The sequence below is a fragment of the Eupeodes corollae genome, chromosome 1 (genome assembly GCF_945859685.1).
Source record: "Eupeodes corollae chromosome 1, idEupCoro1.1, whole genome shotgun sequence".
Taxonomy (NCBI): Eukaryota; Metazoa; Arthropoda; class Insecta; order Diptera; family Syrphidae; genus Eupeodes; species Eupeodes corollae.
Genome location: NC_079147.1, coordinates 271,834,650 through 271,847,575, shown reverse-complemented (window position 1 = coordinate 271,847,575; position 12,926 = coordinate 271,834,650). Strand labels below are relative to the sequence as shown.

General features: G+C 36.1%; 3 protein-coding genes across 4 annotated transcripts; 2 read left to right on the top strand and 1 right to left on the bottom strand.

The window, feature by feature from the left end:
• Positions 1-592: 592 nt before the first annotated feature.
• LOC129939916 (uncharacterized) lies at positions 593-1,404 on the top strand. Its single transcript, XM_056048099.1, has 2 exons — positions 593-739; positions 797-1,404. The coding sequence occupies exons 1-2, from the start codon at positions 688-690 to the stop codon at positions 1,207-1,209; spliced, it is 465 nt and encodes a 154-aa protein (XP_055904074.1). The 5' UTR covers positions 593-687; the 3' UTR covers positions 1,210-1,404.
• On the bottom strand, positions 1,225-2,065 carry LOC129939915 (augmin complex subunit msd5). The gene has a single exon (XM_056048098.1). The coding sequence runs from the start codon at positions 1,981-1,983 to the stop codon at positions 1,255-1,257; it is 729 nt and encodes a 242-aa protein (XP_055904073.1). The 5' UTR covers positions 1,984-2,065; the 3' UTR covers positions 1,225-1,254.
• Positions 2,066-5,537: 3,472 nt separating this feature from the next.
• LOC129938535 (ATP synthase subunit beta, mitochondrial) lies at positions 5,538-7,576 on the top strand. Of its 2 annotated transcripts, none has more exons than XM_056046160.1 (2): positions 5,538-5,685; positions 5,818-7,576. In XM_056046160.1, exon 2 carries the CDS (start codon positions 5,844-5,846, stop codon positions 7,371-7,373), a length of 1,530 nt encoding a protein of 509 aa, XP_055902135.1. In that variant the 5' UTR covers positions 5,538-5,685; positions 5,818-5,843; the 3' UTR covers positions 7,374-7,576. The 2 variants fall into 2 exon arrangements, with proteins under 2 accessions (XP_055902135.1, XP_055902134.1); XM_056046159.1 differs by having other exon boundaries at positions 5,785-7,576.
• The last annotated feature ends 5,350 nt before the right edge of the window (positions 7,577-12,926 follow it).

Below are 12,926 nucleotides of genomic sequence, written 5' to 3'. Positions count from 1 at the left end.
CATAACCGTTCCTTATAGGCCTGGGCTCTGAATATGTCTTAGTAGCCTTATGAAATATCCACTAAATAGTTCAACCTAACTCAAACTGTAGACGCCACCGTTGATTCCATCTCGAACTTCTAGGAATATCCATCATTGTACCCTTGAGCTCAATTTTGGGAGTACTGTTTAGAATAGAGACTCTTTTTCAGCTATACATCGAGAAAGTACAATGCCTGACCCCACTGTTTCTCTCTTTACTTTAAGATAAATGTCAATGTCAATCTACTTTTAAATTGGTCTTAATTTTTCTGAAGCTATATAATGAAGAATACTATTACATGGAAAATCATTCCAATTCGTGGAATTAGAAAAATATAAAGTGCAAACCTAAGAACATGCAAAATAAAACATAAACTTTAAGCTTATTAAGTTTCCTTTTTTAAGAATCTCTAGTGAATTTTTTGATTTTTTCTCTTTAAGAAAAAGTGATAATTTTTGTAAAATGTGCTCTATGTATCTCGACCCTAACTATGAAATAAAATTTAAAGCATCACCCGGTAAAAAATATACTTGTGAGAAATATCCCATCAAAAAATGTCCTTGTCAGTTTTTGTTTTGACATTTGCCGAATTTAATTTTCAAATTTAAAAATTAAAACCGAATCTAAAGAAATTTCTAATTCTAATAATTTATAAAACAAACAAAATGAATACAACACAGAAATCTGAATTAATTGATGAAATGATTGATGAACTCGGTAAATACCTAAATTGAGAGAAATTTAAATCCAATTTATAACCACCTTTGTTTCCAGAACGAGCTCGTATAACAAAACAAAAGCAAATTGGATATATTTCGGATATCTATGAGAAATCCAACCACATCCTCCTGCAGATTGAAGCCTCTCAAAAAGCCAAATCTGCTCCTGCAAATGCCACTGGTGCTCGCTTTAAATATCGCAAGGAAACATTGCATGCTTTGGCCAAGACAATAGAAACGTTTGACCGTGTACTGAATCGGGATTTGCAAACTCCAATTCAGCCACCGGGAGTTGACTTCGAGACATACATCACAACAACCCGTGCTAAGATCGACTTTCTCGCCAGTGGGCTGCGCAAGCTGTTGGCTCTGAATGACTCGGTCAACCAGATTGGGAGTGAGCTTCGGCATGACAGTGATTTTGAATTGTGTTCAACTTCTGCCGATGAGTCCAATAGCAGCGAATAAAATGATAAACACAAATTAGGTTACAAAAATATTAATATTTATTTCTTAAGGTTTATAACAATTAACTGCCACTAGGGCATCGGTGACAATGTCCACCAAATCATTTAATCTAGCAGAGTTTGTATCATTTGGTTGCAAGTTACTGTAGAGATCTTGATTTTCTTGAATAAATGCAAAATGTTCCATGTTTTCTGATATCTGTCTTATCTTTGCCTCTTCTTCCTCTGTAAATGCATCGTTCCCAATTTCGTCCGCTTGCGAAAGTTTGTCCAATTCCCTTGCGAAGGTGTTAATCTGTCCCAGTTTCTCGTTGTACTCCTTCGAACTGGATTGGATGGCAAGTTCCTTTTTGAAGTTAGCAAGTTTCTCAGTGAATTTGGAGAATTCGTTGCAAATCACCGCCGCTGATGGTTGATCATCAACTATCTTTGAAGAGTTAATAGAAGTCGAAGAGGAATTGGTTTTTGACTTAATTGTGAGATGTAAACGAGCATTTTCTCGAGCTGTTTGTTTCTTCGGCTTGGGTAGGTTTGCAGGATACTCTTCGAATGACTTAAATAAGTCTATGTACTCGAGTGGATTAGGTTTATCTTTTCGGGGAGTTGTACAATTCTCGATGGTTTTGTATTCCTTTTGAAGGGCTTCATAATATTCACTTAGAGGAATAATTGACGATGTTATGCAACATTTATGAATGACTTTCTTGTGTTCATCAAAATCGGAATGAATGGTTCTGGAGACTTCGTCGAAGTCTATGATTTTTGATTTTTCCATTTTATTTTAAGAAAATTAATAAATAGTTAAAAATTATTTTAAAATTTTGTAAATGACGGATGTTATAGAGGGAAATTTACTACTGCCGTTGGAGATGAAAAATTCCTCTTTTGTATGTACAGTTCGACATAAATTTTAGTACAGTTCGAACATTATTTATAGGGAGGGAACACGAGAATAGAGGGATTAATAAGAAGGTATTTACAGGGTGAGGTATATTGTTTTCATTGTCGTTGTTCACATTTGTCTCATTTAAGTGAAATAATTTTGACGTTTTACCATTTTTCTATTAATTGATGAAGATTGAACAATCTGACAAAATATGGTTTCTCCTATATGTTTAAAAAATATGATTTGTATATTTTATGGATTGATTGATTATCATTATCATCAAGAATCACGTCAAATTTTTATAGGTGTGGATCTTCTATTTCATTTTTTTTATTTTTGAAGTCTGTTTTTCTTTCATACCCTTAAAATATCAACACGTTTGACAATAAATTTGCTAAAGCTTGAAAATTTTCAAAAGTCAATAAAACAGCATTTGACAATGTGAACCCCTTGAATGAGTTGCGAATTGCTTTAAGAGATATTTCATTTACAAAATTAACATTTCTTCTTTTAATGAGCGGTAGCAACTTCCCTTTAAGTTGCTGGTGACGAAGGGGAAATATTCCTTCGGTGCCCTACGTTTTCTGTTGGATCTCTGGTTGGGATGTGTGGAGTGACTTCTTGTTCTCTAAAGACTAAAGATGTTTGCCTAGGTGATTGAGTTGTTGTGTGATGTTGAAATGTGTGGAACAGTTGAAGGTCCAGCTGTGATGAAGTGTATGCGTTAGGACTCAATTTTAAGTCTTTAAAAGGTCCTGACTTCATCTTGCTGTTGTCCGTTTTTGGAAAAGAACTAATAGTGTGAGCGAAATAATTTCTCTCTTGAGACAAAAACGTTGTAGTTCACTGATCCAACCTTTTCCATTATCTCACCCGATATCCGCTCTGCTTTGTTGTTACGAAATAGTTTTTCAAAAACTCTGTTTCCCACTGCAAATGATCTGAATTTAGCTCTTTTTTGATGGTTCAAACTTTCGTTTAGGTTTTCATGAATGATTATTTGTTTAGGCATCGGTTTCTGCAGTAGATCCATTGATGTTTTAATTTTTCTTTTGTGAATGGCTTTGGTAGGTGATAAATCATTTGGAACGTTTGTGTTTTGAGGTGGAATTGTGAAATCTGAAATTTGATGTGAAATGCATGCACCTATGCCTACATTAGGGGCATCAGCTGCGACTATGATCGGAAGTTGTAGATCATAGTGCGTAAGACTCAAGTCAGAAGAAAGGATTTCCTTGAAGTTATTGTAACAGCAACCAATTTAATTTACGAAACTTGATGAATTCTGCCATTAAAAGAATTAAAAATAGTTGCCCTCTACATTGATGATATTTCAGATAATTTACCCGGTGGAGTTTGTTTTTCTGATATTGTAAAAAAGTGCTTCTTTACATGGATGACTTGGTTATGCTAGCGGATAACCCATCTTCTCTCCAGCTACAAATCAATAGGGTCCAAACATACTGCAATATCTGGGATCTTAACATAAACTCAGAGAAAACAAAGATAATGGTATTTTAGGCACGGAGTTGTAGAAGGTTGAGGGAAGAAAGGTGGTTCCTTAACAACCAGCCTATTGAAATAGTACAGGAATTCAAATATCTGGGAGTTTTAATATTTGCTAACAGTAGCTTCAAGAAACATGTTCAGCATAAGAGTAAAAAAGATAAAATAGCTCTCAACATAATGTGGCCAACTTTCTCAAACAAAAATATAGACGAGATTTCCGAGCAACCATTAAAACTTGCTTGTCTTACGGTATTCAAGTTTTTGGCCACACCTATTTGAAGAATTTCAGTTGATACAACGCCTCTTTTTCAATTCATTTCAGTCTGCAACTGCGCCGATTTATAGTAAAAATTTGAAATTGCATGCAGATTTTCTAACTAGAGTAATGAGTAAACTAATTTCAAATCTTCACACATCTATCATGAAGGATCTTTTGCGAACAGAAGCATCGCCATTTAAGAAATTGACTCAACTTGCCCGATTGCATAATCTTCCTCTCGAACTGAATGAGTTTAACATAGCTAACTGGCAAGATATCTCGCAAAAGTTGATGAAAATATATATCTTCAACATTTTAATAGAGCATCATTATTGTCAACAAGAGAAATATATAAAAATCTAAGCCACTCTTCAAATACTAATGCGATAAATTATTTTAATAATAGACTTTCTGCAAGAGCTATAGGTACAAGGGTTGAAATATTGAACTTAAATTATATTCCGCATCGGTAAAATGTACTTTTCCTTTGCAATTATTGTAACACAAATGTGCGTGACTATATTTACCATTTCATACCTATTTGTCCGATACTACAAGAAATTTGAAGGCTCTATTTTTAGCATAATGTCCTCTCTAGAGAACAAATGTTTGGGGTAATGAACGGATCCGTAGGGTGGATCATTGTAACCATGCTTTAAATTATCGAAGAAGCTTTTCAACCTTTTAATTCTGTTTTCCTAAAAATATTAATTAACTAATTTCTAAAACAATTTATAATATAAATTCATACAAACGTAAACTAAAACGCAAAAACCAATAGTGACCAAAAGATCATGTACTTTTTTCTGTTTAAGCGAATGTAAAACAACAAATTATATTTGTTTTTGTATAACAAGAAATGTAATGAAAACCTACCAACTATTTATTTTATTATTTTATTAACGTAAATGTTATTTTCTGGCAGACGGCAATCTTGCCATGTTCATATATTATTTTGATTTCAAATGGTAAAAAAATGTTTTTTAATAAAATAAAGGAATAATAGTGGCTTCCAATAAAAGATTTTATTTTGAATTGCAGCCCTTTGGACCGCTTTAATTTTTGAAACGCAACGAAAAATTCGTCAACAACATTAAAATAATCACAATTCACTACAAAAATGGTACGCTCTGTACATAAGCAACAATTTTATTTTGAATTGCAGCCATTTGGACCGCTTTAATTTTTGAAACGCAACGAAAAATTCGTCAACAACATTAAAATAATCACAATTCACTACAAAAATGGTACGCTCTGTACATAAGCAACAATACAATCACAATTTTTCAAGGTATTTTTAGTGGCCGTGACGAGGAGATGCACAATGGGACACTGATTTCGTTACATATTAGGTGAATGCCTATGCTCTACAATCGATTTAAATGCTCAAAGACTTTATGATGTTATCGGATAAATAGAGCCACAAATGTGCGAATTGTCATGGAAAATTTCACAAAAAGCAGTAAATGTTTTAGTTTAAACTCCCAAAAATGTTTTTCATAAAACTTACTTTGTAGTTTTGCAAAACGTTTTGTAAATCTATATAATAATTTTCAATTTCAACAATATCCCCAAGTGCACTCTTACCTTTAAAGCAAATCAGTTTTGGTCAAAAAAGTGTACCCTCACCCAATGTAGCTCCACCTTTAAATCAATATTTTGCTTCGACCTGTAACACTGCCCACCATTTTGTGTAGCAACAAAATACTGGGAATTTTCGTTCGGCTCTAATTTTTACAACGAACGGCATGGCGAAGTATTAAAATTAAGTGACACTTCTACTTCTTCGGTCACCCTGCTCGCAAATTGTGGTTTCGTAATCGGTAAGATTGGAAAAAAATTTTCCTAATTTTTCACTCATTAAATTTTCTGCTTTAAATTGCATAAAACTTACAAAAAATATCAAATTTTTTCTCATTTAGGTGTAACTAATAAGAAATTTTAAACTTTCCCAGAGAATTTTGCGAAAATCTGCCCAAAAATGTTCTCTGCTGTACGATCGGCCGTGACCAAGTCTTCGGACAAGAAAGTTATATCACTACTCCAGCAAATCAATCGTGAATATGCTGCTAAAGCCGCAGCTGCTGCTGGTGTAAGCAACGGTAAAATCGTTGCCGTTATTGGTGCCGTCGTCGATGTCCAATTCGACCAGGATTTGCCCCCAATTCTAAATGCCCTAGAAGTAGACAAGAGGACCCCCCGTTTGGTGTTGGAAGTCGCCCAACATTTGGGAGAGAACACCGTCCGTACCATTGCCATGGACGGTACTGAGGGTTTGGTGCGTGGCCAGAAAGTCGTCGACACTGGCTTCCCAATCCGTATCCCAGTCGGTGCTGAGACTTTGGGTCGCATCATCAACGTCATCGGAGAGCCAATCGATGAACGTGGTCCCATCCCAACCGACAAGACAGCCCCCATCCACGCTGAAGCCCCCGAATTCGTGGAGATGAGCGTCGAACAGGAAATCTTGGTCACTGGTATCAAGGTCGTCGACTTGCTCGCCCCCTACGCTAAGGGAGGTAAGATTGGTTTGTTCGGTGGTGCCGGAGTCGGCAAGACCGTACTTATCATGGAGTTGATTAACAACGTCGCCAAGGCCCATGGTGGTTACTCCGTGTTCGCCGGAGTAGGAGAACGTACCCGTGAGGGAAACGATCTTTACAATGAAATGATTGAGGGAGGTGTCATCTCCTTGAAGGACAAGAGCTCCAAGGTAGCACTTGTCTACGGTCAAATGAACGAGCCCCCAGGCGCCCGTGCCCGTGTCGCTTTGACTGGATTGACCGTTGCTGAATACTTCCGTGATCAAGAAGGACAGGATGTGCTTCTTTTCATCGACAACATTTTCCGTTTCACCCAGGCCGGTTCCGAGGTGTCTGCCCTTTTGGGTCGTATCCCCTCTGCTGTCGGTTACCAACCCACTTTGGCCACTGACATGGGTTCTATGCAGGAACGTATTACCACCACCAAGAAGGGTTCCATCACTTCCGTGCAGGCCATCTATGTGCCCGCTGACGATTTGACTGATCCTGCTCCAGCTACAACATTCGCTCACTTGGACGCCACCACTGTGTTGTCCCGTGCCATCGCTGAATTGGGTATCTACCCAGCTGTAGATCCCCTCGATTCCACCTCCCGTATCATGGACCCCAACATCATTGGAAACGAACACTACAACGTCGCTCGTGGCGTGCAAAAGATCTTGCAAGATTACAAGTCCCTCCAGGATATCATTGCTATCTTGGGTATGGATGAATTGTCTGAGGAAGACAAATTGACCGTCGCCCGTGCCAGGAAGATCCAACGTTTCTTGTCACAACCCTTCCAGGTCGCTGAGGTGTTCACCGGTCATGCCGGTAAATTGGTCCCCTTGGAGGAAACCATCAAGGGATTCACACAGATCTTGGCTGGCGAGTACGATCATTTGCCAGAGGTTGCTTTCTACATGGTTGGACCCATCGAAGAGGTTGTCGAGAAGGCCGAACGTTTGGCTAAGGAAGCTGCTGCTTAAGGATGATAAACTACTAACTGCCACACCTACGCTGAAAAAAGGAGGGGACAGGGGAGTTCTTTCGTATCTTAAGTAATCAAACAAAACAACAAAAACACATAAAAACAGTTATCTTTTTCTTTTCCTTCCTAATAATTAGGCATTTAAAAATATGTAAGTCCAAAAGTGCATAAATAAAATCAGAATTTTTGGCGAAAAAGAAAGATTTTTCTCGTTTTTTATTCCTTCTTTTTGTTACGTAATCGTTTCATTCTTCTCTGTCGCCGACGATGTGCTGTTATGCAAAAGCCTAACATAACCTAAAATTAAATGTGAATGTGCTGTGGAAAAAAAGGGTGGCGATATAAATCAATTTGTTTTAAACCTAAATTTGGCTCAGAAATAAAAATTTTGTGATTTAAAATTGAATAAGTGTTATGTAACATGCCGCAACGGGTTCAATGAATTTTGTTTATTTACTTATTACATAGCAATGCTAGTTACATGGTTGTGGGTGCTCGGATGGTTCTGCGCGGAGTGTGGTGATGATAAGAACTTGGACTCGGGTCATTGTGAGGTTAGGACATGTGTTTTGGGAAGTTTTTACTTTTTATTTTCTTCGATATGAAAAATGCTGGGAATCATTCGCATCGCTATATATATTTAGTTATTTATTTTGATTGAAAGTAAAAAAATAATTTTGTGCTGTTTAAATTTTGTAGGTAGGGAGTTTTTCACATCACATGACAAATGAATCATAAATGCACATTGCTGCAGTGCTTCATCTCTAATTTTCTTATTTTTCTACAGAAAAAAGGATTATTCTGATAAGATAATCGAAACATTAGAATTGGGTTGGTATTCCGTAACAATTTGAACGCATAGAGAAAGATTTAGGTGTATACCTACAAAGTCATAAGAAATCGATTTATTAGATAACCTTCATAAGGGTGGAATGGATGGATTTTGATTTCACAACAGATAGAAACAAATTTATCTGAAATTAACCTGAAAACAAGTTTTTATCTATTTCTTTTTGTGAAGTGTAAAGGTCATCTGCTTCTCGATGTTCGACTTATTTTTTCCCAGGACACTTTAAATGTGTCCGATACGTACGTAATTCGCTGTACCAAAGCAAAAAAGTATCGTATCGTAGCCTTAGATGTAGGCCCAATATTATCAATGAATTAGAAGCTAGCACTAGTAATACCAATTCCACGGACTCCAAACTCTATGGCAAATGTGTTTGTTAGGAAAAAAGACGTGACACCCTTTTGTTTGACGATTGCTTTGACAACACCCAGCAAATATGTAGAAGATATTGGGGTGCAATATTTTTTATTAACTAGCAAATGGTCTTGACAAAACCGATATAAATTCTTTAATTGGTTCTCGAACAGAATCTCTTTCCTCTATTCGGTACCACCATCTCTCCACCTTTTCAGACTTTTTTGATGGCAAGGAAGTTAAATAGGAATTACTTAAAAGAGCTTATTTTCCTGACCACAAGAAGGAAGATCGTTTTTAAATTGGTTAAAGTTCAATAGAATTCGATGAGAATTTAAGTTCGATTATTCTACTTTAGTTTTTGGTATTATCAACTTCAAAAAAGTCTTGGTCAAGAAATTTTTCAAATAGCGAGATTTCTTTTCCAGAGGAACAATTTGTAGATAAAAGGTATTTTATTATTTATTTTATTTCTTAAAAACTACTACATATAATGAAAATTGGTTTATACAATGTTTTCCATAATAATGGATTTGAAAATATTTCTTTTTTGATCAAGTTCGATAACATTTGCATATTGATTAAAATGTATGCAAGCATTAGTGATTGGCTCATTTTGACCATAGTTAGTTTCATGTCGAGAAATATAAGTAAGTTCTTCTACAAGATAAAGGCATTATGCCACTTAATGAGCACCTACTATTATACGATGGCGCATATTTAGTAAATCTTTTTTGAATTTTCTCAATACAAGTCAAATCTCTTTTAAAAAGAGGAGACCATACAATAGAACAATATTCCAAAATTGTACGAACTAATGCTACGAAAAGCGATTTCAACGTATAAGGATCCCTAAACTCTTAGGAGTTCCTAAATACAAATCCAGACAAAGCGTATCCTCTCGATATAACGTAATCAATATGTACATTAAAAGAAAGTTGAGAATCAAAGATAACTCCCAAATCCTTTTGACTTACAATTTTTTGCAATGCAGTATCTACCATCTTGTACTCAACAAATATTGGCACAGTGGATCTTGATAAAGACATAACTGAGCATTTATTTATGTTTAAGTTAATGCATTCAAACAACAACATTCATTCAATGCATCGATATATTTCTGTAAATCTAAGCTATCAGCAATTGACTTAAAGATTTTCACATCATCCGCAAACATCAGACATTTTGAAAAATTAATCACCGTGGGTAAATCATTAATGAAAAGTAGAAACAACAAGGGTCCAAAAGAAATTTCTAATTTTTGAAGATAAGTTTTTTTGTTATAAGGTTTTGAAAATTTATCCCAGAGAGGTGGCCAGTTGTGAATATAATAAATTCATTTTTGGTAATTTTTTTTTAAATTTTGAATTGACCCGACAACAGACGAAAATCATTCTTATAAAACTTGAATATAAATCGCATATCGAGTTAGGGGCCATTAGGGGTTTCACTTGTTCATTTCTGACCTATTGAAAATTAGTATGTATTATATGTATTTCTGTTGTCTTCAAATGACATCATAAACTCAATTACAAAATAGATTGTAGAGTAATTCATGTTAGTTTAGTAAAATTTCACTTTAAATATCGCAGTAATAAGTGATTTCTTGTTATTATATTGCAACCATAATCGGAGACTCCCGTAACCTTCACAAGTTTTCTCTTATGTTAAGGTATTTGAAAGAAGGTTGCCATATAAGCAAATTTGTTCCATTTTCATCACCCTTCTCAGTTTTATTCCAAATCCAGTACCCGTGGCGTAATGGTTAGTGCGTAGTACTATCATGCCAGATTTCTTGAATTCAAACCCTGCCACTGCCATCTAAAATTTTTTTCACGGGTACTGACTCTTGCGAGAATTTGAAAAACCTTCCGGGCAGCAGCATTGATGTCCATTCGCTCTACATGACCTAGTCATCTGAGCCGTTGGACTTTAATTCTGCTAACTAAGCCAGTTTCGCTGTACCGCCCGTACAGTTCGCAGTTATATCTTCTCCTCCATTCTCTATCCATGCGTACGGGACCGGAAATCACCCGAAGAATTTTTCTCTCGAAGCATCCTAAAACGTTCCAATCTTTCTTTGACAGGGTCCAGGCCTCAGCGCCATAAATGAGAACCGGGATGATGAGTGTCTTATAGATGGTGATTTTAGACGCTCTAGAGAGGACTTTACTTCTCAATTGCCTTCTAAGTCGAAAGAAGCAGCGATTTGCAAGAGTTATTTTTCGTTTGATTACAGCGCTGTTGACGTTGTCTAAATTTATAGCGGTGCCTAGGTAGACAAAGTCCTCAACTACCTCCAAATTATAGCTGTCCATAGTGACGTTTTGTCCAAGTTGTCTCCACTAACTTTGTAGCCGAATTTTGTACACTACGTCGGAGGGGAAATTTCAACTGCTTTTGTATTTAGATTAAGCCAATCAGAATCCCTTGACTACGTAGCCACTAGCGTTGTGAATGAGACCATTGGTCCTTTTTTGATTACTGCATATACTTGGAAAGCCCTTATTGACCACTAAACCCGTCTTCTTAGTTTCCGTCGCAATGGTCAAAATTTAAAACGCTCCACTGACATCACGCTTTGATCGTCCAATTATGTCAATATCATCTGCGTATCCGAGTAATTGGATGGACTTTGGAAGATTGTGCCTCTAGTGTTGACTGTTGAGTTTTGCACAATTTTTTCCAGAACGATATTGAAGAACGATAAGAAGAATGACAGTGCATCTCCTTGTTTAAAACCTTTTTTGACATCAAATGCATCGATGAGATGTTTTCCGAGCTTGATAAAGCAGAGAACATTCAAACAAACGGATTAGTTTGACAGGGATGCCAAAACTTGACATTGCCTTCCAATTAAGGCAACTTTATTGCAAAGTTGACTAGAAAGTTAGTCAAGAAAAATCTCCCTAACTATCAAGTCAAGTAAACTTATGACACAATGACAATTGATGATGTGTTTTAATTTAACTAAAAGCTGAACTTTATTACTCCATGAATTATTTATTTTTTGCACAATAAAATTAAATCTTTTGTGTAAAAGGGTTCCTTGTCAAATTGGAAGAGAAATAAGTAATATTTCTCTACAATATATAATACAAATCATAATAGATTTGTAGCTGGCCTGAGGAGTGTTTTGTAGACAATAATGTTTTTGATAGTTTTTGTGCAATGAAATGAGGTTAGTGAAGTAAAGTTCCAATTTTGAAGATCATGACAGTTGAAAAACTAACTAGTTGCCTTGGTCAAAATTTACGTTCAGAGAATGCAGTTAACTGCAAATGAAGTCCCTAATGTTGTCTGAACTTGCCCATTGCTCTATAGAGCTCGTCTCTATAGATGCTGTCATACGCAGCTTTAAAACCGATAAACAGATAGTGGGTATCGATTTGAAGTTCCTGGGTTTTTTCTAAGATCGTAGTGTGAACATTTGGTCGATAGTGGACTTTCCTGTTCTGAAGCCACACTGATAAGGACCTATCAGCTTGTTGACGAACAGCTTCAGACGTTCACATAATACGGCAGAGAGGATCTTATATAAGACTCATGCCTCTTTAGTTGGCATGTATGTATCGAGCAAACTATGCTGAGATTCCACTCTTTCTTCTTCCGACCATATTTTGCAGATAAGTTGGTGCATGTTCGCTACCAAGTCATCGCCTGCTGCTTTGAATAGTACGGCAGCGATGCCGTCAGCCCGATTTAGAACAAATATTACCCATTTATTTATTATGACAAAGGAAAGATTTTATCGATGAAAAAAACATACAATGCAGCTCGAGAATTACAGAAATTAATACAAGGTTAAAATGGATAAATAATCATTTATTTCTTACACTTCTCGATTTATTTAAATGCCGAATGTAACTTACTAATATGATAATACGGCAATACAAATATTTGGAATTGAATGCTTGGAAAACTAAACGCTGCCGTGTATCGTTAAAGCGAGATATACCCTACTTTCTAAAAAAAAATTCAAAACTTGAGTATAACTCCTATCTTTTGGCTGGCGATCCAGACACTTTCCCTAGTCTATTGCCCTATATTTAAAGAGTATTTATAAAAATGATTGGTGACAATGACGCCACTTGAACATCGTCGTAGTTTCTAGTATCACGTTTTTTACCGTCATTTCCACAAACTCTAGTGAAATAGTTCATACGCCTGCATTCTTCCCCTTAAAGTTTTTCCGTAATACTCGCGCTTCTGAAAATGGCCATCAATTAACATTTAACACAACTTCCCTCGCCACTACAATAATGTTCAGATATTCCTTCTTTAACCATACTATGCGAATGTAAAATGCCTTCGCACGCTCTATCGGCCGATGATATTTATTTCGAC